The following is a 27,304-nucleotide window of genomic DNA, read 5'->3' on the forward strand; positions in this document are numbered from 1 at the left end:
CTTTGCTGCTCATGTGGTTTTTTTAATGCCCTTTTATTTCCAGCGATTATTCATATTTTTATAGCCCAACAAGTGAGGCCGCCGGGGTGGGGGTGCCTGGGGGCAGTTTTAGTGAGAGGCCTGGAAACCAGTTTGGGGGGCACGGAGCGGGGATGCGGTGACACCTGAGCCGAGGGACGGACCAGAGGCTGCTGCCGCCGCCCGGCACTGGCTGCGGGGTGTTCCCTCTAAAGCCTAATGATGGAATTTTCTTTCCAGGGCGGCCGGTTGTGGCTCTGGTTGGGCAGCCCGGGGGTGGAGGGAGGGTACCGGGGCGGGGAGGGTACCGGGGCGGGGCGGGGCGGGGCCGAGCGGCTCCGGGGCTCGCAGGACGCGGCGGCTCCGGCGGGTCCGCTCGCACCGGGAGCCCGGTAAGGCGGCGGGACCGGCGGGGGGACGGGTGACACCGGACGGGGTTTGACCGAGGTTTGGGCTGACAAGTGTCGGGGGCCGGGAGGTGACAACGCCCGGAGGGACGTCCCGGTGGGAGACCGGGGAGCGATGGGTGATTGGGGGTCGGGGGGCGCCGGGTGTGGGGGTGCCGAGGTGGCAGGTCGGGGATAGGGGGCAGGAGGTGCCCCCCAGCAGCTCTGGGTTCCCTGGGGGTGTTCGCGTGCGTGGGGTGGGTGATGGGCATGGGGAACGGGGGGTGTTCCCCTCACGGGGAGCGCTGCCCCGGCCGCTCTCGGACGGCGGGCGGTCCCCAAGGCGCTGTCCCAGCCGCATCCCCCGGCGTGCTGGGCTTTGGGGACCCGGGTGTCGCTGGCATGGAGGAGCATCCCCGGGGATGGCCCTGTTCTGTTTCCTGGGTTACTGCCTCCACCTGGGACTTCTCCACCTGGAAAAGGAACCTGGTCCCCACCTGGTCCCGCCGGTGGGGGCTGGGGAAACCGGCAGGGACCGGGCTGAGCGAGGCCGAGCTCACGGGAGGGCTGGAGAGAGGCTGGGTGACCCCGGGGGGGCGAGGCTGGAAGCCGGGGTCCCTCTGGCCCCCGGTGGCGGCCGAAACAGCCCAGAGCAGAGCCGGCCTGGCCGCTCCCACCGAACCCAGCCCGTGCCCGAGGGCCGGGGCCATGTTCCTGCCCAAGCGAGCAGCCTGGGAGGAAGGAGGGGGAGTGCGAGAGGTGATGGAGACCTGTGGGCGAGGTGTGGTGCGAGTGTCCCCTCGGACACATGTTGGAGCTGGCGGCAGGGGACTGACCACTTGTCTGTGCCACCCTGGCTCCACCGTGCTGGCAGGGGTTAACACCGGACTGTTCCACTCGGATGGTTCAGGCAGAGAAGGGAGGAGGAAGAGGAGGAGGAGGAGGAGGGGAAGGAGGAGGAGGAGGACGACAAGGAGGAGGGGGAGGAGGACGAGGAAGATGTCACCCGTCGATCTGTCATTTCTCTTTTCCAGCCAGCATGGGGGACACTGCTAGCACCAAGCTGGGCCGGTGGTGAGACTGGAGGGGTAGGGAGGAAGAGGATGGAGAGGGGGGGGCGAAGGTGAAGGCAGCCCCCCCCCTCCCAAAATATCCCCTACCCTATCGAGCCATCGCCATGGCGACGAATTTTAACGACATCATCAAGCAGGGCTATGTGAGGATGAAGAGCAAGAAGCTGGGGGTGAGTGGGGATCTTGGGGAATGGGGAGATGTGGGGGGGCACATCCACGGATTTGGGGTGCTGGTTTTCCACTGAGGTGACGTGGACAGGTCCCTCTTGTGGCTTCCTGTGCCCCTGTTTTGGGGTTGAATAAGCAGCCTTTTGGGGGCTGTGGTGGCAGAGGAGTGGGGGATGGCAGGGACAGGCCACTTGTTGGTACCCAAATCACCCAGCAGCGCCAGGGGTCCAGCATCTGCACCGCCTGAATCCTGCACCGAGTAACACCCGTTCACCTGTCCCGGGTCACCCAGGGTTTGGGGGATGTCTGTGAGCCTTCCCTTCCCCCGTGCCTCAGTTTCCCTGCACACAGTTTGGCATCGGGGATGCCCCACAGCGGGAGGGGTTGGAGCTGCTGGGTGCAAATTAGGGTGGTGTGGGAGTGCAGCACCCACAGGTGGGGGGTCAGGGGGTTTGGTCGCCCATCTCCATGGTTTGGAGCCGCAGCAACGAGCATGCTGGGTAATTTCATGCTAATTAGGGAGAACAAAGAGGGAGCGGGATCCAGGGGAGGGGGACATGCCTGGGGACGGTGGCCCCACCACTCTCAGAGGCAGGGGATGTAGGAGAGGGGACGGGGAAATGCCAGAACAGCGGTCCCCTTGGGAGCTTTGTCTGTGTTCATTAATTTAGCTCTGTAATTAGCACTGGCGGGGGGGTGGGAGCAGATGATGGCAGCCCCGGCACAGCCCTGTCCCCAGCATCCCCTCCTGTCCCCAGGCCAGCAGGGTCAGCAGAACCAGGCACGGGTCCTGGGGATGGGGCCAGGGGGCTGTGGTGGGGACAGGGAGCCCCTCTAGCACCGAGCAGCCGCCGCGCTCTCTGTCCGGCAGATCTACCGGCGCTGCTGGCTGGTCTTCCGCAAATCCTCCAGCAAAGGGCCCCAGCGCCTGGAGAAGTACCCGGATGAGAAGTCGGCGTGCCTGCGGGGGTGTCCCAAGGTGAGGGGGTGCGCTGGGGGGCTGCTCGGGGTCCCGTGCCAGAGCAGGTCCTTCCTTGCCTGAACTCGCTGGGCGGCCGTCACCCCATGCGCTCCGGAGGGGGATGCAGCTGGGTCTGGGCGCTGCAGGTGTCAGGGTCTGCGAGCAGCAGGGAACAGGGGCTGGGAGCAGCCCTCGGTGACCCCCCAACTCCTCTGCAGGTCACCGAGATCAGCAATGTCAAATGCATCACGCGGCTGCCCAAGGAGACCAAGAGACAGGCGGTGGCCATCGTTTTTACCGACGACTCCGCCCGGACCTTCACCTGCGACTCAGGTACGGGGCAGCGCCCAGGGGAGCCGGGCCGAGGGTGCTGGGTGGGGCACCCCGGCGTGGCCAGGGTCGCCCAGGGGCTGCCGTGGTGCCTTGCAGAGCTGGAGGCGGAGGAGTGGTACAAGACGCTGTCGGTGGAGTGCCTGGGCGCCCGCCTGAACGACATCAGCCTGGGGGAGCCCGACCTGCTGGCGCCCGGCGTGCAGTGCGAGCAGACGGGTGAGCGCGGCGGGGAGTGCTCGCCCGGGGCTCCGCCTTGCTGCACCCCCCGCTGATTAATTTATTTTCTTTTTTTTACCCCTTTCCAGACCGGTTCAACGTGTTCCTCCTCCCCTGCCCCAACCTGGACGTCTATGGCGAGTGCAAGCTGCAGATCACCCACGAAAACATCTACCTCTGGGACACGCACAACCCCCGGGTGAAGCTGGTCTCCTGGCCCCTCTGCTCCCTGCGCCGCTACGGCCGCGACGCCACCCGCTTCACCTTCGAGGCCGGACGGTGAGATGCCACCCTTGCCAGGACAGGGATCACAGCTGTGTGCCCTCCTCCAGCTGGGTGCTGCAGGCAGTGGCGCTGCTGGCATCACCACGGGCAGGCCTGAGGCTGGGGTGATGGCCATGGGCTGTACAGCGTGCCCATGGCCGGCAGGGCTTGGAGCTGGTTCTGGTCCTGGATCAGCACCGTGAAGGGGACCCGGCACAGCTCTAACAGTATGGGAAGCTGCCCCAGCTGTCATCTGGGTGTTTTGCTCATCATCCCTTGGCTTGAAGACCTTGGTGACATCCGGTGCCCTGTCCCCACAGGATGTGTGATGCGGGAGAAGGTCTCTACACCTTCCAGACGCAGGAGGGTGAGCAGATCTACCAGCGCGTGCACAGCGCCACGTTGGCCATCGCTGAGCAGCACAAGAGGGTCCTGCTGGAGATGGAGAAGAACGTCAGGGTGAGCTCCAGCCCATGCTGAGGGGGGATACAGCTGGGGGAGACCCTGGGAGCCCTGTGTCACCCTCCTTCCTATCCACTGCAGCTGCTGAACAAGGGCACTGAGCACTTCTCCTACCCCTGCACGCCCACGACCATGCTGCCCCGCAGCGCCTACTGGCACCACATCACTGGCTCCCAGAACATGGCCGAGTCCTCCAGCTACGCTGGTGAGTGTCCCCACCCCACACTGAGGAGATGCTGCTCCTCCAGCCCCCAGAGCTTTCCCCACCAGGTGAGCCCAGCCTCTGTTTTGTTCCCAGGGGAGGCGTATGCAGGCGCCCAGGCCAGCTCGGACACCGACCTCCTCAACAGGTTCATCTTGCTGAAGCCAAAGTCCTCCAAAAACGACAAGCCTGAAGACAGGGAGCCCACATCGTCCCCATGAGCTGGTGGGGGGGGGACTGTGGCAGGGGTCCCCTTTTTCTTCTCCAAGAGGTGGCGAGGACGCAGACAGTGACTCCTCAGAATCTCCAGGAGACCGAGCTGGGGCAGCTCGGTGCCAAGGCCTTGGGAAGCAGGCACTGGCTCACGCCCTGGGCTGGCGTTAGTGGAGGCGATGGCTGGCTCAGCCTCAACTGACTTCAAATATATATTGAATACCCGTATTGTAAGAGATATTTCCTTCTCACATGAATGCAAATGTGATGGCTGCTGAAGAGCCCTTGGGCAGATGCCCAGAGGTTTTTGACTCTTAGGGATCCAACTGGGAGGTGAAGAGGGGTGGGGGGCGGGGGGGTCAAGAAATTTGGAGTTTTCTGCGTGGCAGGAAGGGCTGGAGCAACACTCTGCCATGGCCATGGAGCAGCGTCGAAGGATGCAGCTGTGTCAGGCTGATGGTGCAGGGTCCCACCCCTCCATGAAGAGCAGGGTACTTCTGAGGACACCCTGCCATCCCTGAGCTGATTTTTGCACTTCAAGCTATTTAAATGCTTGCTGTAGAATTGATATGTCTCAGGAGAAACTGGTTTTCCTTCCAGGGGGTTGGTCGGGGTGAGCGGCCAGGCAGAGCCAAGCTCCCTGGCTTCTCCCATCCCAACACCCCTCACTCCTCCCACAGCTGTGTCCCCCTGCCATGCCCCTGGTTTATCTGCTGGTGGGCAACCATGGGACTGGTTTTGGCCAGTAGCATCTGTCTCTCAAGGGGCAGCTTTGTGGATATGAGAAACCCCAGGGCAGAGAACCCATGCTGATGGGGAGAGAGCCACATTTCTCTGTGCATTCCCACAGCCCTCACTTCCTCCTCACCCACTGGGGGTGGAACTGGGCTTTTTGTGCTGAACTTAAAAAGCAATTGATTTTTTCTAGTTCTCCTATTTATTGACCTCCTTTAGAAGGGCTATCTTTTTATTGCCGTGCAAACCTTGGTGTTTCTTTGGAGTCTTCTTTCCGTCTGGGTTGGATGCTTGGTGGTTTTATTTCTGCCCTTTAAAGCTCCAGGTCCATGTGTTGGGCACAGGGAGTGTTGTGATGTGGGAATCTGTGGTCTGTAAATACTGTGTTTCAGGGTGGTGTAGCTTGTGGCTGAGGGGACGTGGGGACAGAGAAAGGCTGCTCCTTGCAGCATGGCTGTGCACAGAGAGGCTCTGGACCCTAGCACTGCCCTGGGGTTAGAGGTGGAACTTGCCCTCTTTTCCTGGCTACACACCTCATCTGGAAAAGATTGAACAATTGTTACCAAAAACGTTTGGGTTTTCTGTTTTTTAAGGAGTTGCTCAATGAATAAACAACCCTTATCCACATCCACCCTTCCTGTTTGTCTGTTCCATCCAAGCGCGCTCGGGAAGCGCGAGTGGGAGTTGTGCCTGCCAGAGAGAAAAATGCTGATGGGGGAGATTTCCTGAGGTTCCTGGCAGCATGCTTGGCTCAGGGCTTTGTTCTGCCTCCAGCCATGGCCAAGACATTTCAAGTGAAGCCCTAAAACCTCTGGGATAGGAAGAAGGGTAAAGAGGGTTGCCGCTCTCCATCAAACAACCCTGAGTGGAACAGGATGCCAGCACTCCACTGTCACCCTCACCTCCAGCTGCCCATGGCTCTGGGGATGTGCCAGGCCAGTGGTGGCTTCAAGTCCCCAGGTGAAGGAATTTAAAGGCACACCATCTCCCAGCTCTCACAGAGCTGTGCCAAGTAAGCTATCCATGCCATCACTGCCTGGCAGCACTGGCCTCAAGTAAGACAGCCATGCCAGCCAGCAGAGTGATCCCTCCAGGGACAGGGACACGGGGAGCCATGCTGCAGCCAGCTCTGCCATGGCAAGGAAATGGAAGCAGCAGCCAGGCTGCAGCAGCTTTTGCCTGGAGGGGAAGGCAATGCTGACATGGGCTGCTCTCCCCAGCTCAGTGTGACCCTAGTACCACCCCCTGATGAGCACGGTGGCACACAGGCCTTCCCCTCCCTCCCAGCAGCAGGTCTCTCCAGCAAAGTGTCACCAAGAAGCTCATCTCAAGTCATGCTGAGCAGTGATGGAGGGGAAGAGGAGGGGGGACAACTGCTTTCAGCCACTGCCAGTGGGGTCAGGGCATGGGACCTGCACCAAACTCCAGCCCAGCACACTCTGGGGGCTGTGGGCACAAAGAAATATTTCAGCCAGAGGCCATTACTGACAGCCCATGTGCCACCCAGCTCCTCAGAAAAGGGTTATACAGCACAGGGGTGGAGTCTGTTCCAGAGGATTCTGTAAGTACAGCTTTGCCTGCCTGGCCCAGCTGGGCTTCCCTGCAGCGCTGCCTTCTGCAGCTCTCACTCACCCCAGCCTCAAACATGTGCTTTACACACAGCCCTGGATCAATGAACCACAGGCTGCCTGCAGGAGGGGGCTGCTCTCCTCAGGAGATAATGTCACAAGCAGCAATCAGCATCAGCGAGCAGTGCTCCCTCCAAAGCAGATCTCATTAAGTTAATGTCTATTGGAGAGAAGTAAATGATGTGACATCTCCTCCAGCAGCTTTGAATGAGCTTTCAGGGATAACAGAAAAATTTGGGGGTAAGGCTTTATTCAGTACAGTAAAGAATGGACATGTAAATAAGGTACGGTTGTGTAACAAAGCTACACGCTTCCCAATCCCAAACATCACACGGCCAAAATCTAACACCAGACCCAAAACTCCAGGATCATTTGGAGACAAAGCCTGTCCCAGCTAAGATGCTCAAGGACTGATTCCCTTCCTGTTCTACCCTACAGGTAACAATGGCTTTCCCTGGGAAGGAGGGCCAGGAAAGAGGTGTCACCAACCAAGTGCTGGGCCAGGAAAGGCAGAGGGAGATGATGGGGAGGTAAAAGCCTCTCCCCAGATCTCAGCCAGGCATCCCTCACAGCTCACAGTACTCTCTTGCCAGGGCCACTTCAGTTGATAGTGAGGACATCGCTCTGGATCTCGTGGCTCAGCTGTGTCTGGAGGTCACTCAGTTTCTTCTTGAGGCCGGACAGTGCAGACAGGACGATGGTCTCAGGGCGCAGAGAGCCACAGGACTCCACGTTGTAATAAAACCTGAGGTTACAAGGCAGGGGTAATGTCACCATCACCTCTGCAAGGAGCTGCAAACCCAGACTGCATATCATTCCAGCCCATCCACACCTACAGCAGGGAGATCTGCCTGGAATCCCAACCATCATCATCATCATTCACCTCCCAAGCAGGCAATAGCCAGTGGTGCCCCTCTACAGCCATCACACCAACAGTCACAACTGCATGGACTGCAAGAGCACTTCTGAGATTGATTTCTGTTCAGCACTGTGACCTGTGAGCCAGCAGCCCCAAGCCAGGGACTAAGGCTGGCTGAGGCACTTTTGCAGTGCAAATAACACCAGCAATCAGAGCATGAGACACACACAGGTGAATGAACACCTTAAGCCAGGGTATTTCCCCCACAGGCCTCACACCTCATTGAATGTGCACCGCCCTCCCTGGCAACATGAACTCAGGAGAACTGTCTAGTATCTCCCAGAGGGGAAAACCTGCCACATCCAGGTATATCACCACTTAACACCAACTCCTGCCCTGCTTTTCAGGGAATGTCAGCTCCCTGGGCTGGCAATTTCAGCACAGTGTAAACACTCTTTATTAATGAGAGCCCATGAGATGCACCCAGCCAGTCACCCCATCTCCCAGCTGTAGCACTGCATTCAGCTCCCCACCTCTCTGGCTTCCCGTTGGGGTCGTAGGGAGCCTGAGCATCCTCGTCGTCGATCTCCGAGTACTCACTCTTGGGCCTGGAATCAGACAGCAGGAGAGGTTACACAGAGCCCTGCTCCAGCCTGGCCCCACAGACAGGGAGAGCAGGAGAGGTTACACAGAGCCCTGCTCCAGCCTGGCCCCACAGACAGGGAGAGCAGGAGAGGTTACACAGAGCCCTGCTCCAGCCTGGCCCCACAGAGCCCAAGCACTCAGTTGGGCCCCAGTGAGTGAGCACTGGGGCCCAGGTGCAGCACACAACAGGGTGGTCATCAAAGATCAAGTCCCAGAAAAAAGCTCAGTCACACATTGTGCTTTCTGGCTCCTCATCAATGCCCCAGAGTCATCCATCAGCACTGGAAGGGAATCAGCCCTGCTCTGCCCAGACTCAGCAAGCCCTGTACTGTGGCTCCATCCACCTACACTGGTACAATCTGGCAGGTGCTTACAGGGAAAGGATGTTGATTCCTGAAGGGACTGTGTTCATGGAGCCTGGATGCTTTTATGGAGTAATGGACCTTGGGTTATCTTTTCTTTCTACTCCCCACTGGGCCAAGAAAGCACTGGAGTACTCCGGCACTCAAGTCTGTGAGGCACAGTTGGCTTGGACCCACCAGGAAAAAAATCTCTTGTACAACAGACACCACCTGCATCAGTGAGCTCCATCCTGATGTCCTGCACCTCCACTCCTCTACCAAAATCACTGCAATACCTGTGCATCAGTTAGACAAACACACTTTTCTACCTGCTGCACCCCTTGGTTTATAGAGCACCACACCAGAGAGACTGTGTAGAACCACTTAATCCATGTAAGAAAACCCAAAGCCTTGAGCTGTCTGAGAAGCTAGCACAGAAAATCCTGTACCCACCAAGGTCTCCTGCTGGCCTTCCTCTGCCCCAGCAATGCCCAGAAACACTGATCCCAGCACTCTGCAATCAGCTGCCTGAAATAAAACTCTATTTCTCAAACAAACCCTCTGCCTGTACAAATCACTGAGAGAGATAGTGGTAATGAAGATGGGATTTCTTGTCACTTGCAGAACCACCCACGACCAAAACAGTGTAGAGGTTTCCATGACCCTGACAGCTGTTTGAAGAGTCCAGCTGCATGCCAGTGCTCTACCAACAGCCTCAAAAAGCAACTAGCATGAAAAACTAAACCAAAAATCATAGCTAGCCTTGGACAGCAGAAGGCTTTGGCTCTGTATTGTCTTCACAGGGAGTCAGATGAACTTGAAAAGACAGACATATCATCAAGAACTGGCAGCTCCAATATCAATCGTCCTTTGGAATTTTTCCAACTTTTACATATATTTTGCCTAGCACTTCTCAAAAATTGTTTCCTGGTGCCCTGTCTGTTGTATGCCACACCAGGTTTGTGAGCCTGCCACTGATCAATGTTTACAGCACAACATCCACCACCCTGCCCAGTCCCTGCTCTCAGCCTGCCCTGCCTAAAGCACCTGGTGCCTCACTATGCTGCTGGCTCCAGAGGGCTCAGTGACAGGATGTCAGTCAGTGACAGTGATCCCTGCTAGGTGATCACTGGGATACAGAGCCAGGAGCAGCTCAGGTGAGCAGCATTCATGAAAAGTGATGCTGGATTAAGTCCTCACCCAGGCCAAAGCAGGGCAGCAGCTTTCCAAAAGTAAAATCATGTCACTTTCGGATGAGATGCTGTGTGCAACTTGTGCAGAATGGTATTTCAGAGGAGAGGAAAGGGCCAGAGAGGGAAACCCTGCCAGAGCTCAGGCTCCAGGAGTGAGGAGAGGTATGGATTAAATCACAGCCATACTGGGCTTCCTCAAGCCATGCTGAAAAATCAGTCTTGCAACCCAACCTTCCACTCTTTGCTCTCATAGCAACTTCTTTCATCTCACATGGATCTGTTCCTTCCTCAGATCTTACTCGGACCTACAAAATACTTGCACAGGGAAGAAAAAAATCAGCAAGAAGTGGTGAAAAAGGGCATGAAAGTGAGGCAAACCAGCAGTGATGTAATGAGGAGGGACAAAAGATGACCATAAACCAGTCCACCTTGTGTGCAGCTGCCAACAAGTGACTGGCTTTGCTACCCAACCCCAGGAGCAGAGTCTGAGCAAGGGGATGTGGCAGGCACGCTCTCCATCAAGTTGTGTCCTGCTGGAAAACCCTTCCCAGTCCCTGCAGACAGACATCAGGACATACCACTCCTCTGGCTTGGGGTAGACGGTGTGCCTGAGCGCGTTGTCGGGGTCGTACTCGAAGGCCACGCCGGCCGTGGGGTTCCACTTGGCGTGCTCCTTGCCAAAGCCCTTCTTGGCGTAGGCGCGCAGCCGCAGCTCCTGCCCCTTGCGCAGCTTCACTATCAGGATGTCTGCAAAGCACAGAGAGGGACGTCAGTGTGTGATCACACTCTGCAAAGGCAGATTTTGGGTGCACAGGAAGATGTCACCAGTGTCCAGGGTTTGCCTGGATTCTCAGCGGGGCTCAGATGTGTCCCCAGAGGAGCTAAGTAAAAAGGAGCTGCACAGGCCCCCAAGGAACAGCCAACAACACAGCATTGCACCTCCTCGCTGTCTCTAAGCTCTCACAAGGAGAGACAGAAGCACCCTCTTCAGTTCTGGGACAATCTGAGTGGCAGCAAGACAAAATGCTACCCAGTGACACCAGCTGCTCAGAAGCGTCATATTTACAGCTGCCTTACAGTTGCACAGGTAGTAAAGGAAGAATCAGTTCAAAGAACCTGAGTGAAAAGGGAATTTCCTCCAAGAGTTCTTACTGCCAGTGGGTTACAGACCCACCACTCACCATCCTGCTCCACGTAGTCATTGGGGTCGTTGTCTCTGCTCCGAGATGTCACCTGCAGCAGCCAAACAAAACCAAGCAAATCAGGAACAAGATCAGATTGGGTGAGTGCTCCAGCACAGCACATCTGCTCGGTTCCTGAAGTCACTCCCACAACTGCTAGAGGTGACACACAGCACCCAGAGCACTGCAGCCAAAGGCAAGTAACAGACAGCAGGCTCCAGCTGGGCTTTACCCAGGCACACACTGTCACCAGGCAGCAGGAGCAGCCCAGGCTGTGGTGACATCTGGATCCACCTCAACAGTGTACTAGAACATTCTCTGTAAGTCCCTTTGCCTCTGTCCCACTTCAGCACCACCAAGCCTCCCCAGGATGACTGCAAGGATCTGCACAGGAGCTGTTTGGCAGCACTGCCCTGGCCCAGGGTCCTCACACTCTGCCATGCTGAGAGCCAAGAACCAGCAAGCCAGAGTCCTCAGGACAGCCAAGGATTTTGGGATGAGGGGTGCAGGATGAGGCCACACTGCTTTGCAGCCCATCAGACAGCAAGTGCAGGACAGCACAGCAGAGACAAGGAGGGCACTGGCACACACACTGCTCCTGCAGATACTCCTGCTTCACTCCACCACTAGGGTTTAAGTGGAGCTTTAGGCAACATGAAGTGTGGTCAGAGTGTCTACATTCCCTGTGTTTGCCACCCTGCCTCAGCAGGAGCAGGGAGGTCATCCTTCCCCTGTACTCAGCACTGGTGAGGCCACACTTTGAGCGCTGTGTCCAGCTCTGGCCCCTCAGTTTGGGAAGGACATTGAGACACTTGAGCACATCCAGAGGAGGCAACGAGGCTGGAGAGGGGCTGGGAACACAAACCCTGTGAGGAACCACTGAGGGAACTGGGGCTGTTTGGCCTGGAGAAAAGGAGACTCAGAAGTGAGCTTATCACTCTACAACTTCCTGAAAGGTGGCTGTGGTCAGGTGAGGTTGGTCTCTTTTTTCTTCTCCAGGCAGCACTGACAGAACCAGAGGACACAGCCTTAAGCTGAGCCGAAGGAAATGCAGGTTGGATATTGGGAAAAGGTTTTTCATGGAAAGAGTGATGAAGCACTGGAATTGTCTGCCCGGAGAGGTGGTGGAGTCACCATCCCTGGGTGTGTTTAACAAAGCCTGGATGTGGCACTGGGTGCCAGGGTTTAGTTGAGGTGTTGGGGCTGGGTTGGACTCGGTGATCTTGAAGGTCTCTTCCAATCCTGTGAGTGCTGTGAGTGCTGTGTGTGCAGGAGGTGGCACTGACCGGGATGACGCGGGGGTTGTTGGAGATCAGGTCCCGAGATGTCACATGCCGAGTCTGGTCCTCGTTGCAGCGAACGTCCAGCGTGAACTCCACGGAGCACTCGGGGCAGAACTCGTCACACGTGCAGTCCTGGCACACACACGGGTTCCTTATGCAGAAACTGCCAGAGCTTCCCACCAGATCCAACACCCACCACCCTCAAAGTGACTGCCCACAGCGTTTATCTCGACTCACTCTGGAATACTGCATCTTATCCACAATGTCGTCGCTGGTGAGTGGGATGAGGCCTGTGAGAAGCAGGAAATCAGAGGAGGGCCTGAGTCAGACCACAAGAGTCCCTAACCCTGATTTTGCCCAGAACACACCTTCATCTTCCTCCCCACCCAGCACTCACCCAGCCTGTGTGCAATGAACTCATCGTGGAGCACAGAGGAGTTGGCATCTATCTGGACCCAGTCAATGGCTGCAGAGAAGAGAAAGTCACAAACTGAGGAATACTCATGTGGGGGAAAGCCAGCTTGTGAGGGCACAGAAAACATTGCAGAGACTGCAGAGACACTGGGGAAGCATCTGCCGGGCACAGTACTGGCTGAACACGGGTAAGGAGAGCCAAAAGCAGAGGGGAGGTGTGGGCGAACACGGAGGGAAAGTGACGGGAGCTACAGGGAGGGCAGCCCAAGGGACTGCGACCACAGGCAAGCGAAAGGCCTCACCTATGATGGGGACTTCTGCGATGAACACTCTTCGAATGGAATTCGCCACCCTGAGGGAGGGAAACACCGTGTTTGGGCGTGAGGGAGCATGCGGCTGCAGGCCCGCACAGACCTGGCCGAGGCTGCTGCGGGGTTTTGCCTCAGAGACCCTGCCCGGCCGCACCGGCGGCGCCCCCGGGAAGCCGGGTCCATGGACCGCCCCGGGGCCTCCCCACCCCCGAGCCCGCGGCGGTGCTCACGCCAGGTCCGTGTTCTCGATGATGAACTTGACGTTCTCGTCCGTCAGCTCGGTGATGCGCACGGTGGGCTGGTTGGCGTACGGCATGGCTGCCCCGCCCCGCTCCCGGCCCCGCTCCCGGCCCCGCTCCCGGCCCCGCTCCCGGCCCCGCTCCCGGCCCCGCTCCCGCCGCCCGGTCTGTCCCCGCCCCGCTCCCCCCGGCCCCGGTGCGCCCGCAAAAAGAGTCCGTGCTAGGCTGAGTACGACTTTATTGGTGCCGGGGAAGGGCCGGGCGCGGCCCCTCCGGTGTTCGCCGCCGCTGCCGCCTCACCGACGCTGGTTCAGTCCCGCCAGGTTCTTGATCTGTGGGCACAGGGAGAACGGGGTTTAGTGCCCCTGTCCCGGGCGGCCGCCGGAGCAGGTGACGAGGGGAGGCCGGTGTGCTACGAGCAGAGATGAGGGGCCGAGAGGCATCTCTGTGGTCTGGGGACGGGCACGAACCGAACCGGAGCCGCCTCCAGCCACCCCTCGGACCGGAGCCTGCCCTCCCGGTCAGCAGGTTTGGGTTTACTTCTGCGGCCACACAGACCTCGGCAGTGAATCTATGCTTTTGGGGCATTATTTGGCTCATCCATTTTGCAGCGCTGCAGAGCTCAGCACTCCTGCACAGGAATGCACCCCGGACACGCTGCCCGTGGGAGGTTCGGGATGTGCTCCCCGATCAGGGATGTACCGGTGTGATTCTGCCCTACAGCCGTCTGACTGCAGCCCACCCCCTCCAGCGTGCATCCAGGCTTATCTGGGCAGTGGATCTGCTGCAGGGACAAACCAAACATCGGCACTGGGAGATGTCCCAGACCCGAGGGCACCGTGTGGATGTAAAACAGAGCCCGGGGCTTCTCTAGGGGAGGATCCTTTTGGCATATGCAGGTATGAGAGAGGAGAGAGCCTGAGAGACACTAAATTCCACCACAACTGCAGCAGGAAGGAGGTGGGAGAAATTCTTGACAAGTGCTTCGTCAATAAAAATAATGCCGAATTTGTGTTCCAGCCTATTTGTCTTGTCCTGCTACAAGGTAAAAGTATTTCTGATAACAAGGAAATAATTTTGTTGCTAAATAAAATGGGAGTTGTCCCAAAATAGAATCACAGCCCCTTCAAAAGTCACTCCGGATACAGAAAGGGTTATTTTGTATCCCAGAGGAAGTGCAGCTCCCTCTGCATGGACAGAGAGCAGTCCAGGACACTACCAAGAAGTGAATGAATTCTTGGAAGGACACTGAAGTCAAATGAAAGAGCTCGAGGAAGTCACCCTGCTGTGTCTCAGGGACTGGTGCCACCTCCCAAGTATCCATGGGGCCACTGACCCTCTGTCAAGATTTCCAGCACAGGGCCTGGCACAGGGAGAGATCCTGTGACAAGCAATGGAGAACCATTGTATTTATTCTGATCACCTCTCTCATCCCTAAAGCTTCAGACTTAATTTCCTTATGCTCTGTTCAAGTTCTTTCACCACAAAGCAGTGAACTAACCTCAAACTACCAAGGAAATCACCCGTAAATAAATCTAAGTTATGAAAGAAGACAGTTTTTCCATGTTGTCCTCTAGATTTGGGAGGAAAACACATGCTGACATTCAGAAGCAATTCTGCTCTCACAGCCCTGTTGGTTCCAGCATTACTTACAGTAACTGCAGCTCCCATCAGGCCCTGGACAACAGCTTCTCCAGTGGCTTGTACCTGGCAGACACAGGGAGAACACAACATTTTGCTTCCTGCAGTGGCACTCATGGCCCCCAGACACAGAGGGGGAAGGCACAACAAACATGTATCTGCTACAGAAAGGTGCTGACAGCACTGCAGACAAGTGACAGCCACAGACAGGGCACATGGAAGGGGTTTCCTGGGAGGTCTAACCACTGGGACAGTCTGACAAAGAGGGCAGCTACATGTCATTTCATTAAAAACCACATAATCATTTATTGATTTTGAACTGACAACAACAAGGGGGTCTCTCAGCAGATGTGCATGATGGAAAAGCCAGGTGTGCCTGCACATATCCTTGTGGAGAGGGGATTTGCTGCATGCACACCTGTCCCCAAGCTTACCTGAGTGGCTGTATTGCTCATGGTCATGGCATCAGCCACTCTGTTCTCCAGGAAGCGCCAGGTGTCCTTGAAGCCAGGGGATGAGTCCTGCATCATGACCAGCTCCGTGGTGTTGTAGATGGCAGTGAGCACTGCCCGCCGAGTGTACCAGTTAAACTGCAGGGCACAGGGGAGAGAGAGAAAGCTGTGAGCTGAGTGCACATCCAGAGTGCAGAGAACAGCCAGGGAAAACCCCACACCCCCAGCACGTTCCTCCCTGTTGTGTTTTCTGAGTCCCCTGTCATTGGGAGGAATGATGAATCTGACTCCATGTTCTTAGAAGTCTGATTTATTATTTTATGATCCAGATTAAATAAAAGAACACTATACTAAACTATACTAAAGAATAGAGGAAGGATACAGACAGAAGAAAACTTGTGACTCTCTCTTCAGAGTCCGACACAGCTTGGCACTGATTGGTCACGAAGTCAAAACAATTCACATTAAATCAATGAGACCACCACCTGTTGGATAAACAATCTCCAAACCACATTCCAAAACAGCAAAACACAGGAGAAGCAAATGAGATCATATTGTTTTCCTTTTTCTCTGAGGCTTCTCAGCTTCCCAGGAGAAAAATCCTGGGCAAGGGGATTTTTCCAGAAAATATGACAGTGACACCTCCCCATATAGAGGAATTTGCCATTTGCAGCTGGATCTCTCAGGGCCTCAGACAAAACTCTATCTGTTCTCTTCCTATTCCTAAAAACCCACCTGACAGGGTCTCTGAGGCATGAGAATTCTCTGCCTGGCTCCTGGTGTTGGGAAGAGGGATCTGCTGTGAGCGACTTTAAACCCCATTAGTGGGAAAGAGGGAGCAGGCTGAGCATCACAGCTTTCCTGGAAAACTCATGCAACCAGTCAGGAGGTGCAAACAAAACACAACTTTAGAACCTCTGCTAATGCCTGCATCAGTGAGACTTTAGGAACTGCTCAGTGCAGACACTGGCTCCAACATGTTGATTTGACTTGCATAACACGTAAGGGACTTTCAGTTCCTGAAGCAATTGCGTTCCTTCAGTTGCCTTCTGGTTTATTCCTTTAATTTTTCTGCTGTCTTATTTATTTTTCACTTCAGTAGCTTCTCTTTTATACAGAGATAAAAGAAGATTATTAAAGTCGTTTGTTAAAATGGTTCATTTAGCTTTTTCCATCTCACCCTACATCTATAAGAATTAAAGTAATTTATTAATTGCTATAATTAAGGTTATAATTTTCTTTAATTTCCTGCCAGAAAGATGAAAGCTTTAATAACCTACTGGTATTTTTAGGTAGGTTCTTTAAAGGTTTTCAAGTCAAGTCTGTAAATGCTATTGCTGGTAGAAGAGAGCTGTTTAACAGACCCACTGCTCACTCACTGAAAACTGGATCAACTTCTCAGTCTCAAAAATCTCAACAACTTTGTGTCTTCAAAAAAGAAAAAAGAAGAGCACTTAAGAGCCTAGGAAAGTAGGTCCTTTTAATTTGCACTAATCCCATTGGCAGTAATTTGCATTCAGTCTCAGTGGCTCTTAAGTCTCTTTAGAAATTAGACTGTAGTTTATAAGGACCCCTGGGTGCCTCTGAAATGCCTTCTTCACTCAACAAATGGGCCATTTGCAGAGGGACTGAGCCCCACTCCTACTTGAACCCATGATTTTGCCAAAGTGCTGAGGGGTAGAAGCAGCTTGTCCCCAAAGCACAAGGACTCACATCTGTGGACTGGTCTCCAGCATAGTGCCAGATATCATCAATCATGCTGGTGAGGAGGTTGAGGCTGGAAGGGATGTTACGTGGGAGCAACAGGACACTCAGGGCCTGCAAAGAAAACACACGTAGAAATGGGAACCAAAGAGAGAAGGATGTAACACCAAAGGAGACCAACACTGCTCTGCCCTGTTATCTTTCCCTGTTGCTGCTGACTTGCCTCCAGCTCCCAGTGACAAGTCCTCCCAGCTCTCTGCAGCCTTTCCAAGCAGCAGGATGTGCAGGGAGCACACAGTGTGGCTCAGTAAGTGGCACAGTAAGTTCAGGCCTCAGCCTGTACTGGCCCGAAAGATCCCTGCTTAGTTCAAACATCCCTGTGCTGTCTCTCCTGAGCTGCCTCTCTGGCATGGAAACATCAGAGCCTGAGCTGACTCACACTGTGCTGTGCCCCTGTGGGCAGGGAGTCACATCTCTCATTTCTCTGAATTTGACTTTGAACTCAGAGCTGCAACCAAGGGCAGAACAGCGGCAGCCATAATGGCCCTGCTGGGATCCTGCAGCCTTTGAACGTAATCACACAGTGCCAGGAGAGACACAAACCACCCACATCCTTCACAGGGCAAATTATGCTAATCTGAAAGAAGAACATGAAGCCTGTACTCTGTCTCTGTGCATGGGGTGCAGGATTCAGCTGCCCAGAGGCCAGCAGTGGTTCTGGACAGAGGCTGACCTCGCAGCAATCTTTGCAGCCCAAGATTAGGAACTCTCTGCTTGTCACTGTAGCCACAATTCAACTCCCTTCCCACTGTGGGAAGAATGGCCTGAGAGTTAAATCTGAATTTAGAAGCATGGAGCCCTCCCAGTTCAACTCTACCCTCAGGCTGCCAGGGGTTGGTCAGTCACACACTCAAAGGACAGCTCACAGCAGCAAAGCAGTTCTGCGTTTCCAGGTGTGAGGTGATCCTAGTGCAGCCACAGCAACACTGCACGGAGCCTGACTCGCAGTGACCCTGCAAACAGGACTGAGCAGAGACACTGGTAATCAATCCTCTGGGGATGCCAGATGGGTGGAGTGAACAACAGAGAGCTTTGCCTTTCCAGAACTGCCAGAAACAGTTGCTCTAAGGTCACCTTTAACTGCCTCCTTCCAAGGCTGCTCTCCTCTTGAAGGCTACTAATCATTTGAAAGCAGCCAGGGCTTCATTTACTACCTTGAACTAATCTGGTGGAGAGACTATGTTAAAAGCCACAGGGTGTTTAAAGTATACACATGCAAAAGAGACAATGTTGATATTACTTTTATACCTGGGGCCATTTCTCAATATATGGAATCAGCATCCTCAGTCTGGCTTCCACTGCATCTCTCAGGAATTCATCTATAGGCTTCTTCCTAAGGAAAAAATATTAAGAAGGATATCCAAGTTAAACTCAATTCTGATCTTGAAAGATCTATCTCCACCTGGCTGAGCAATAGATATGCGAAGTATTATATATCCTTCAGGCCTTTCGTCCTAGTCTCTATCTGGGAAGATGGTTTCATTTGGGTAAATTCTACTTTTAACTTAAAGTATCTGTGTTCCAGGTGACCTCTCTGTCTACCCAGCTCCCAAAATCTGCAAAGGAAGACATTTGTTCACACCCAGTACTCACTCTGCTTCACCCAACTGCACTAGTTTCTGCTCCTTCTTCAGCAGCTCGGACAATTTGGTGTTGCACTCAGACACAAAGTGCAGGATCAGTTCACTGCCATCACTGTGAAACAGCCCTGCTGCAGCAACAGAGAGGCCCAGGGTCTGTAGGGAAGAAGAGAGAAGCACAGACCAGGTCAGACTAAGCAGGATCCAGCTAGAAAAAAAGTTGTATTTATTTTGTGAAAGACATGATGTGAATTTAAACAAAGCAACACTGCATTAAAAAGTACTTCCTAGACATGTTCTCTCTTTAGGATTCACTACGCTACATTGTGCCTCAGTCTAACTCTGAAGGGGTTATTCTGTAGCAGCTGGGTTTCATTCCTGCCCTGTAGCATTTGCTGACTAGGGTGCATCGCCCAAGAGTATGTGGGGGAAGCATGCAGGCCTGGCTGTCTCTGCACTTCAGCTCCATCCAGTTTTCAACTGGTTTGTTGCTTCTCTCCCCACATACCTTGGCTCCCTCTGCAATGGCCTCTGCAGTCCAGCCATGTTCAGGCACAAACTCCAGCGCCGCTGTGAGGATTCGATGCTGCAGCTGCTCCTCGCTCTCATAGTCCTCAGACTCCTGGCCGCCCTGGCCAGTGTAACTATGAGAAGGCATTGTTACAGTGAGGGGAGTGTCACCACCAAACTGCAGAACCCTGGGCTCTGCCACTCACTCGCTGACACCAGGCACATTTTGAGATGTACTTAGCATCAATCTGGCCTCCTTCAGTAAAATCCTTCCCTGTCCAGAAAAATGATTCTTAACGCACCTTTGCTGAGAGAGAAGAGGAAAATAAGGGAAGGAGGGCTCAATGGAGATGGAGACCAATCAGCCCCACATTCCCCTCCTTTACAGAAAACTAAACTATAAGCTTTTCCAACATGGGTTTTATACTGTGGGCATAAGGACAACATATGGTCCCTGGGTTTTTAGATTCACACAAAAATCCAGAAACAAAGACCTGTGCTTTGCAGACAAGAGAGTTTCCCTCTCAAAAGCAAGCCCATACTGTTTCCATGGTGGAATTAGCATGGTCACAGCAAACCAGCTCTCCAGCTGCTGCAGTCTGGGGCTCCTTAACTCTGGATCTCATTGTCTTCCAGTTCCAGATGTGAGGTTCAGGAAAGCAAAAGCCCTCCGATCCCTCTTGGTGGGACAGTGCTAGAAGGAGTTGTGAGTTACCTGGGGCGAGGGCCCTGAGGATTCTGTTCAGGCTGGTGACCAGCTGGAGGTGAATCAAAGTGCTGCTGAGAGGAAGACGCCCATGGCTCCTTCTTGTGCTCATCGGAGGCTCCCCTCAGCGCGGCCGAGGCCTGCAGAGCACGGAGGGGTGGGTATTGCTGGCACCTGACCACTGCAAGGGAAACCAAGAGTCAGCATCGCCTTCCCACACCAGGAAAATAAAGGTGGAGAGAGGTGTGGTAAATGCAGCTGAAAAGAACACAAATTCATTGTGTCTTTTCTTATGCTTCTGTTAAGTGCCACTCTCAGCTGAGCTCATATCTATGTGAATACATCAAAAATGTTCTGTGAGGGAAAGAACAGTGCAAATGGCACATATTGCAAATTGTTCCCAATCTCGGACTGGAAACCAGGCACCCAAACATGCCCTTTCCCTATTTTGGTCCCTGATTATGGAGTTGGGAGGAAGGTGCTGAACTCCGAGCAGGGGATATAAGGCAAGTCTGACGCGGGAGCTGAAGAGCCCTGACCTGCACCACACACTAATCACTGAGTGATTACTCAACGATACTCTGGGAAAACTTTTAATTTAGCTGCTGGGTTTTTGGATTTGGGTATTTTTTTTTTAATAAATTTGATTTCACGGCCCAGGCTTCTAAGGAAAAACACCAACGCCTCCTTCAAACCCACCGGCTCAGCGCCCGCCCCTCTTCCCTCACACCTCTCGTGCCCTTCACTTCACCTTGCCCCGCCCCACCCCGCCCCGATCGCCGGGGCGCGCGCACGGGAACGCGCACGGGAACGCGCACGGGGCGCGCGCGCCCCTTCTCCTCCCCTCCTGTCCCCTCCCCGCCCCGCGTCCCGGGCGCGCCCCCCCCGCCCCTCACCCGCGCGGCCCCGCCACAGCCGCCAGCCCGCGCGCCGCAGCCCGCCCGCCGCCGCCATCTTGGAAGCGGGCAGAGCGCGATGACGTGACGGTGACGGCGTCAGGCCGGGACGGGCGAGCGGAGCCGAGCGGGCCGGGCCACGGGAGGTGAGCGGCGCGAGACGGGGCTGGCGCTCCCCCCTTTTCCCCTGAAAAATCTTTTCTCAGACCTCTTCCAAAGCGCTGGGGGGTGGGGGGTGGTGTGCTATCTCTGTGTGCGTGTTTAAGTAATTCCTTCACGATATTTCCTCACGTCTCCTGTCCCTGCTCCGGTGAACCGTCCGTGCTCGGTGGCCGAGAGGTTTACTGCCCGTTCCCCCTGCGCTTAAAATGCGCACCCGCTGTAGGGCCCGCAGCCTTGCGCCGCGTTCCTGCCCGCTGGGAGCCGGAGCGTCTCGGGCAGCCGGAGCATTTCCAGGCCGCTGGGAGCCGCAGCGTTCCCGGCCCGCTGGAATCTGGCTGTGCTGCCTCAGGAGGCTGCAGTTTACAGCCCCGGAATGGTTTGGGTTGGAAAGGACTGTAAAGATCGTCCCATTCCAACACAGCAGCTTTCTAATCTACCGAAGCGGAACCTGCGCTATTGTTTAACCCCTTTCCTTGCCCTGTTCCTCAGGGACTGTTAAATGTGTGTGACATGGAGATAAGGGCCCCTGCTCCGCGGCCTCCTCGCCTCATCTCAGGGAGGTGGTGTTGCTGTTGATGCAGTTTGGGCTCTGACTGATATTGCAAGGTCATAAGCTGCTGTTCAGAGAGGAAGCTGTGACTTCGGGTTTATCTTTCCCACCTTGGCCTAGCAGTTTAGGCGTCTTTTGAGATTTTCAGCCTTCTTCTTGGGAAAGGTGACTTTTTAATGGGATTAATATGTGTGATTACAAATGTTACTGTCTGCTGTAGCTGCTTAGCTTGTGTCACACGTGCAAAACCAGCTGTGAGATGGTACAACCTGCAGTATGCATCCAAAGTGTATATTCCCTACTGGGTTGGCATTGTGGTCGTTTTAGTGTGAACTCCTACTACAGTGGCTCAGAAAAGGGACAGATTGTCCCATTCTGAACTTGTTGGCAGTTTCCAGGAAGGGGCGGGGGAATCCGCAACAGTCAGAGCCAGAGGAACTGTGGGTCAAAATCCACTCCCCACCTCACTGCAGTTAAATTTGGTACAGCATATCCATGAGCTGTGCTTTAGTGACAATATGGTAGCAGTAAGGCATTGCCCAGAATGTGTGGTGTAGTGGTTCCTGGTACAGATCTTGCTTACAGCTGTCTCTCCAGAAATAGGTGTGTTGTTTCCAGTTAATTGAAGGTACACTGGGCAACAGCTCTAGTCAGCAGTGCTCTCTGTTCTCTGTGTTGTGTTAAATTAGAAAGAAAATAGGTTTGTGTTGGATAGAGGAAAGAGGGGAGGTCATGGGGTTCAGTAGCTGGTGCTGCTGTGAGAACAGGTGATGATGGGATACTATTGCCATACAAGGAATACAATCTCACATAAAAGATCAGTGGAGACAGCTTTCTCAAAACTGTCACTGCACATTCTGTTCTGCTCCTCCCTCCCTGTAATTTGCTTACCCAGTGCCACCAATCATAACGGTGGGAAGAACCTCAATCTGGAATGCTGGGAATGCTGAAAGTTACTTTTTTCTTCTCATGTACTGCATAAGTAAACTCTGCTAGGTCCTGTTTGAAGTAGGAGACACAAGGCAGTGTTTAATGTCAAATAGCTGTGACTGCTCAGGAAATCCAGAAATCCTGTGTTTGTCTTATTCAGATTTTTAAGGAAAGCAGGTGAGTTTTTTTGTTATTTTGTTGATTTCTTTAAAGCATGGCTTGTAGTGTCCCATCAAAGAACTGGAGAAACTGAATTATGCCCCTGAAGTGTAGCTCATTCTTCAGGCCCTGCTAACGCTCAGTTTGTGGGAACCTTATGTTGCCCATTTCCAGAAAATTATCCCCATTTATTAAAACAACTCAGCTGGTTAAGTCACAATCCACAGAGGTTCATGCTGTGTTTGGCCTTACCCTTGCTCTCTCTCCCCCCAGCCCTGCCAGGTTTGCTGCTGCTGAAATGGGCGAGTACGGATTGGCTCCAGGCCAGCGCGTGGCCATCATCTGGGACAGCTCCTCGCCCGTCGAAGCCCTGAAGGATTTGGTGGATAAAGTCCAGGCACTGGTGGGAGCTGATAATCATATCTCTGTGGAAAATGTTAACCAGCTGCCACTGTGTAAGAATGAGCTTATTTTTTCACTGTTTCCTTAAAAGGGAGAGGGTTCTTCTGCTATGTGAACCAACACCTTCCCACTTTGGGAGTCAGCACTCAGAACATTGTCAGCACCTGCTGCTGCCTCTTACCTGGGCAGTACAGCAGGGGAAGTGATGCACCTTGGCTGTTCTTCTATGATTGGTATCTTTGATTAGCTCCTGCTGTTGTACTCAAGCATGAGGGATGAGGGAGGTGGAACTGGTGTTTTAAGCTGTGTATGTATATGTTCAATTGTACCATCTTGCTCTTTCTTCACAGCGGCTCACAGGAAGTCCAGTTTCGATGTAATCCTCTCTGGCATGGTGCCAGGCAGTGCAGCACAGCACAGTGTGGAGCTCCTGGCAGAAGTAGCTCGGATACTTAAACCAGGGGGCCGTGTCCTCCTGAAAGAACCAGTTACAGAGTCAGGTGAGAGACTCTTGCTTCCATGGCACCATAGCATTTCCCGTGAGGATTAGGCTGAAATAGAAAGGAACCCTGCTCAACGTTGAGCGATTTTCATTCTCCTGACACACTAACTCAAATCACAAGGTTTTTATCCTGTACTTATGCTGGTGTCCATCAGAGATGTTTGCAGTCACTCTCCTATCAAAAATGCTGGATGGGCTTGTTCCTAAACTACACTGAAAAGCTTCAGTGACCGCTGTTTTCTCCTCAGGGTGCAATGTTAAGTAGTTGCAGATGTTGTGTTTCTGAGGAGTTTCTGAAGTGGTTTTAAAAACAGGTGACAGATGCTGAAGAGATTGCCTCAGAAGTCCATTGAGAAATAGTTATCCAGGAAAGGTTAAAAGTCTTTGGACTGAGTTTTAGGAAAAAAGCCAGAGCACCTGCCAAGGGACAGCTGGAGGATCCATGAGGTGAACACAAGATGATTTCTTAATGTAGTGTGTTCATTTAGGAGTCTGTGTTTTGAAAACTTCATGAGTAGTTTACTTTAATAGGTAAAAATGTTTTGGAGGGAGTTTGTTTGGGGTTTGGAGTTTTTTTTTAATCTTTTTTTTGATAGGTATTGATTGGATTGAGAAATGATTTGGCATATATAGAACATACTTGGAGCTAGAATGGCTTTGTGACCACACACTGTTATTCTAATGAACAAGCTGCTGCTGCTTTTTCTAGTTTGTTCCGTTGACTAGAAAAGGCCCAATATTGGTGCAGAAGTTTCGCTCAAGTACTTCCTTCTAAAGTTCTTACTCTTTCAAGTTTCTCAGTGAGCTGCTTTCTTGTTCTTGCCTTCTCCTACTCTCTGCTTTTGTGTCTTGCAGGAAACAATCTCAAAATCAAGACAGCATCCAAGCTTCTCACAACTCTGACTCTCTCTGGGTTGGTGGAAGTGAAGGAGGTAGGGAAGTGTTTACCGTTTCCAGAAATGCCTTCGGGATTTGTTGGGTGATGAGAGTTTTAGCTACCCTGGTTTGCTGTAAATGTGCATGGCCACTGCCTGGAACAAACTTCAGATAGTCAGCATAGTGGTTTTCTTTAGGATTGAAAATGCTGACTATGTGTTCACTGGAATGCTGGGCTGGTGTTAAAAGAAGGGGTTCTGCATAAGGTTAATCTAAAATCTTTCTTGGCAGCTGCAAAAGGAAGCACCGACCCCAGAGGAGGCCAAATCTGTTGGAGAACATCTGGGTTACCAAGGCAATGACCTTCTCATCATTCAGATAGAAGGCAGGAAACCCAATTTCGAAGTGGGATCCTCAAGTCAGCTCAAACTTTCCTTTGCCAAGACACCTGGTCCTTCAGGTGAGGAGTGGTGGATGCTGAATATCTGGATTTGGTGGCTCTCACAAGGCATCACTTGCAACAGGAAGACAGTTCCCAAGTAGGGAGTGCTAAAGTAAAAAGCTATGAAATGGGGCTTTCCAAAGTTGCTTGAACTCTTATTTCTTTGGAGTAAATGGGGCAAAGGCTGGAATAACTACTGTTTCTTCCTTTGTTTTGGCTCCAGCAAAACCCCGTGTGGACCCAACTGCTGCCAAGCTGTGGACACTGTCTGCCAATGATATGAATGATGAAGAGATGGTAAGTGGTTTTCTTTGTGAGTCTTTGCTGTTCTTTCTCTCTCCACATTCTTTCCTATTCTAAATACTTTCAGTCATGCCTCTTAGGAAGCTTTGCAACTTCAGAGGTAGGAAAAACTCCCTAGGGCAAAATAGCTCATCTCCTTCATGGGGTCTGGAGAGCTCAGTGATGTGGTGAGGGCAGAGAGGAGACAGGGGTAAGAGGGCAGAGCTGCAGCACTTCAATGCCAGTGTACAGATAGTACCATTCTTTGAACGTAACTCACCAGTGTCGTTCCCTACTGAAAAGTCAATTTCCTGCATTTTGTCTCCCATGGTGTGTTTTCAGGATCTTTTGGACTCTGATGAGCTGTTGGATTCAGAGGATTTGAAAAAGCCAGATCCATCATCCCTCAGAGCTCCATCCTGCAATGAAAAGGGCAAAAAGAAAGCCTGCAAGAACTGGTCAGTGCTGGAATTCATGTATCAGTGAATCTTTCAACTGCAGCATTGAACTCTTAAGAGTTGGAAGGATTTAAAAAAAATTGTAGGCAATTTGCTGTTCTTCAGAGCCTAACTCTCTTGGTTCATGTCCTTTCTTATCTTAATTATTGGAATGTAAATCCAAATACAGTGAGAATTGACCTGTGACTGCTACAAATTTATCATGATGGTGTATATTATCAACAGCCATCTTGGAGGTGACTGCATAGCTTGTGCAACTTGCCTAAAACCCTGGTTTCTCACATTCCAAGGAGGAAAGCAGCACATGTAGCAAGTGCTGTAGTGTCATTTCCCACTCAGTTTAAACTGAGGAGTGTTTCAACACTTGTTATACAAACCGTGGTGTTGAAGAGCAAAGTGAGGAGCGTGAGTCCCAGAGTCAGCTGTGTCGTGTGACAGAGTGAGGGCTGTTGCATGTGAGCAGGGCTGGCACAAGTGTTGATGACTCATGACCTTTAAGCAGAAAGATGCAGGTGACTTCTTTGTTTTTCTTACAGCACATGTGGCCTGGCTGAAGAACTGGAACAGGAGAAGAAGGGCTCACAGCCTAAATCTGCCTGTGGAAATGTAATTAGTAATTTTTGTCTTTATACTATGGTTTGCAGTATATGATCTCTGTGTAAGAATTGTGTTCCCTAGTCACTGCAGCCTGAGCTGGATCACTGCTTCCACACACTGCCTGTGCAGCTTCTGCAGAGCTTCAGCCTTTGCCCTGTGCCCGTGTGCTCTGTACCAGCACATGCTGTCTGTTCTGATTCCCTAGGGCAATCAGAGTGAGCAGTGACCCTTTCCCTCTCTGCTCAGGGCCTAACCAGGGACCTGCCCAGAGAGGATTGCCCTGTGGGAGCTCAGGGGGTTGCCCCAGCCTGGGCACACCAAGTGGAGTGGAGACTCATTTCTGTGTGAACCTGCACAGCTCTGCCATCCACAATAACCAGATATGTTGAGAAGAGGGTAGAAGGGAAGCAGTTTCTGTGCTCATAGATGATTAGCAGCATGACATCTCTTGACCTGGAGAAACCATATCACAGGGGAAGAGACGTGAAAGTGCCACCTGATTACAGACAGTGCTTTTCTTTCCCTTGCCAGTGCTACCTGGGGGATGCATTCCGCTGTGCCAGCTGCCCTTACCTGGGGATGCCTGCCTTCAAGCCTGGGGAGAAGATTCTCCTGCCAGAGAACCAGCTGCACGATGCCTAACAAAGACATATCCTGCCAAGGACTCTGCTGCTTTTTCCATCACTCTGAGGTTCTTCCTGCAGCCCTCATCCTCTCAAACTCATGCTCCCCAGCCAGTACTCCATATGGGGAGGGGCACTGACACTGCTGTGAGCTCACCACTTGTCATCAGCCTTGGGCTACCTGATCCTCTGGTGACAAGTCACGTATTAGACTTCATGTTACACCTTGTTTTGGCTGACCTGACTTGATCCTGGACGCTGGCCGTCACAGCGTGTCCCACCAGCAGAGGGAAGTACAGTCACATGTCAGGTTGTCCTTGTGTGCCTGTGGCATTTCCCGTGCCCATGTCCTTCAGCTCTAATTAGTCCTGATTGTCCCTGGTGAATCAGCAGCTCTGGCTCAGCCCCCGGGGCAATGGGCTCCTGCTCTCTTTGAAATTTCAACCTGCAGCTTCTTATGTGGAGATGGTTCAGCAGCTCCTGTGGCAAGTCAGGAGCAGGGAGTACCCTTAGCAGTCTGTACTCATAGCAGTGTGCATGGGAAAGGCTGGCAGGCATGATGAATTTTCAAGTGTATTGGGAGCCCCTTCCCCCAGCTGTTTTCAGCAAAATGACAAAGATTCAGTCCCATCAAGAACTCCTGCCTT

General features: G+C 53.2%; 4 protein-coding genes across 5 annotated transcripts; 2 read left to right on the forward strand and 2 right to left on the reverse strand.

Moving 5' to 3' along the window:
• Nucleotides 1-349: 349 nt before the first annotated feature.
• DOK4 (docking protein 4) lies at nucleotides 350-4,532 on the forward strand. The gene is made up of 9 exons (XM_084214980.1): nucleotides 350-410; nucleotides 1,439-1,647; nucleotides 2,517-2,624; nucleotides 2,825-2,939; nucleotides 3,036-3,155; nucleotides 3,245-3,434; nucleotides 3,740-3,878; nucleotides 3,963-4,086; nucleotides 4,180-4,532. The coding sequence occupies exons 2-9, from the start codon at nucleotides 1,582-1,584 to the stop codon at nucleotides 4,302-4,304; spliced, it is 987 nt and encodes a 328-aa protein (XP_084071106.1). The 5' UTR covers nucleotides 350-410; nucleotides 1,439-1,581; the 3' UTR covers nucleotides 4,305-4,532.
• A 2,368-nt stretch (nucleotides 4,533-6,900) lies between these two features.
• Nucleotides 6,901-13,246, reverse strand: POLR2C (RNA polymerase II subunit C). The gene is made up of 9 exons (XM_084214920.1): nucleotides 13,117-13,246; nucleotides 12,878-12,927; nucleotides 12,559-12,627; nucleotides 12,399-12,451; nucleotides 12,165-12,293; nucleotides 10,879-10,930; nucleotides 10,276-10,444; nucleotides 8,052-8,126; nucleotides 6,901-7,404 (listed from the first exon to the last, which is right to left on the reverse strand). Exons 1-9 carry the CDS (start codon nucleotides 13,200-13,202, stop codon nucleotides 7,260-7,262), a joined length of 828 nt encoding a protein of 275 aa, XP_084071046.1. The 5' UTR covers nucleotides 13,203-13,246; the 3' UTR covers nucleotides 6,901-7,259.
• An 81-nt stretch (nucleotides 13,247-13,327) lies between these two features.
• Nucleotides 13,328-20,782, reverse strand: COQ9 (coenzyme Q9). The gene is made up of 9 exons (XM_084215343.1): nucleotides 20,675-20,782; nucleotides 19,788-19,959; nucleotides 19,071-19,206; nucleotides 18,576-18,718; nucleotides 18,231-18,315; nucleotides 16,932-17,036; nucleotides 15,201-15,356; nucleotides 14,779-14,832; nucleotides 13,328-13,457 (listed from the first exon to the last, which is right to left on the reverse strand). The coding sequence occupies exons 1-9, from the start codon at nucleotides 20,730-20,732 to the stop codon at nucleotides 13,422-13,424; spliced, it is 945 nt and encodes a 314-aa protein (XP_084071469.1). The 5' UTR covers nucleotides 20,733-20,782; the 3' UTR covers nucleotides 13,328-13,421.
• Nucleotides 20,689-26,815, forward strand: CIAPIN1 (cytokine induced apoptosis inhibitor 1). 2 transcript variants are annotated; one of them, XM_084215344.1, is made up of 9 exons: nucleotides 20,689-20,820; nucleotides 22,749-22,930; nucleotides 23,228-23,377; nucleotides 24,235-24,311; nucleotides 24,547-24,715; nucleotides 24,921-24,994; nucleotides 25,322-25,437; nucleotides 25,974-26,043; nucleotides 26,566-26,815. In XM_084215344.1, exons 2-9 carry the CDS (start codon nucleotides 22,774-22,776, stop codon nucleotides 26,674-26,676), a joined length of 924 nt encoding a protein of 307 aa, XP_084071470.1. In that variant the 5' UTR covers nucleotides 20,689-20,820; nucleotides 22,749-22,773; the 3' UTR covers nucleotides 26,677-26,815. The 2 variants fall into 2 exon arrangements, with proteins under 2 accessions (XP_084071470.1, XP_084071471.1); XM_084215345.1 differs by lacking the exon at nucleotides 20,689-20,820 and adding an exon at nucleotides 22,338-22,493.
• The last annotated feature ends 489 nt before the right edge of the window (nucleotides 26,816-27,304 follow it).

This window comes from Fringilla coelebs (genome assembly GCF_963513975.1).
Source record: "Fringilla coelebs genome assembly, chromosome: 14".
NCBI lineage: Eukaryota > Metazoa > Chordata > Aves > Passeriformes > Fringillidae > Fringilla > Fringilla coelebs.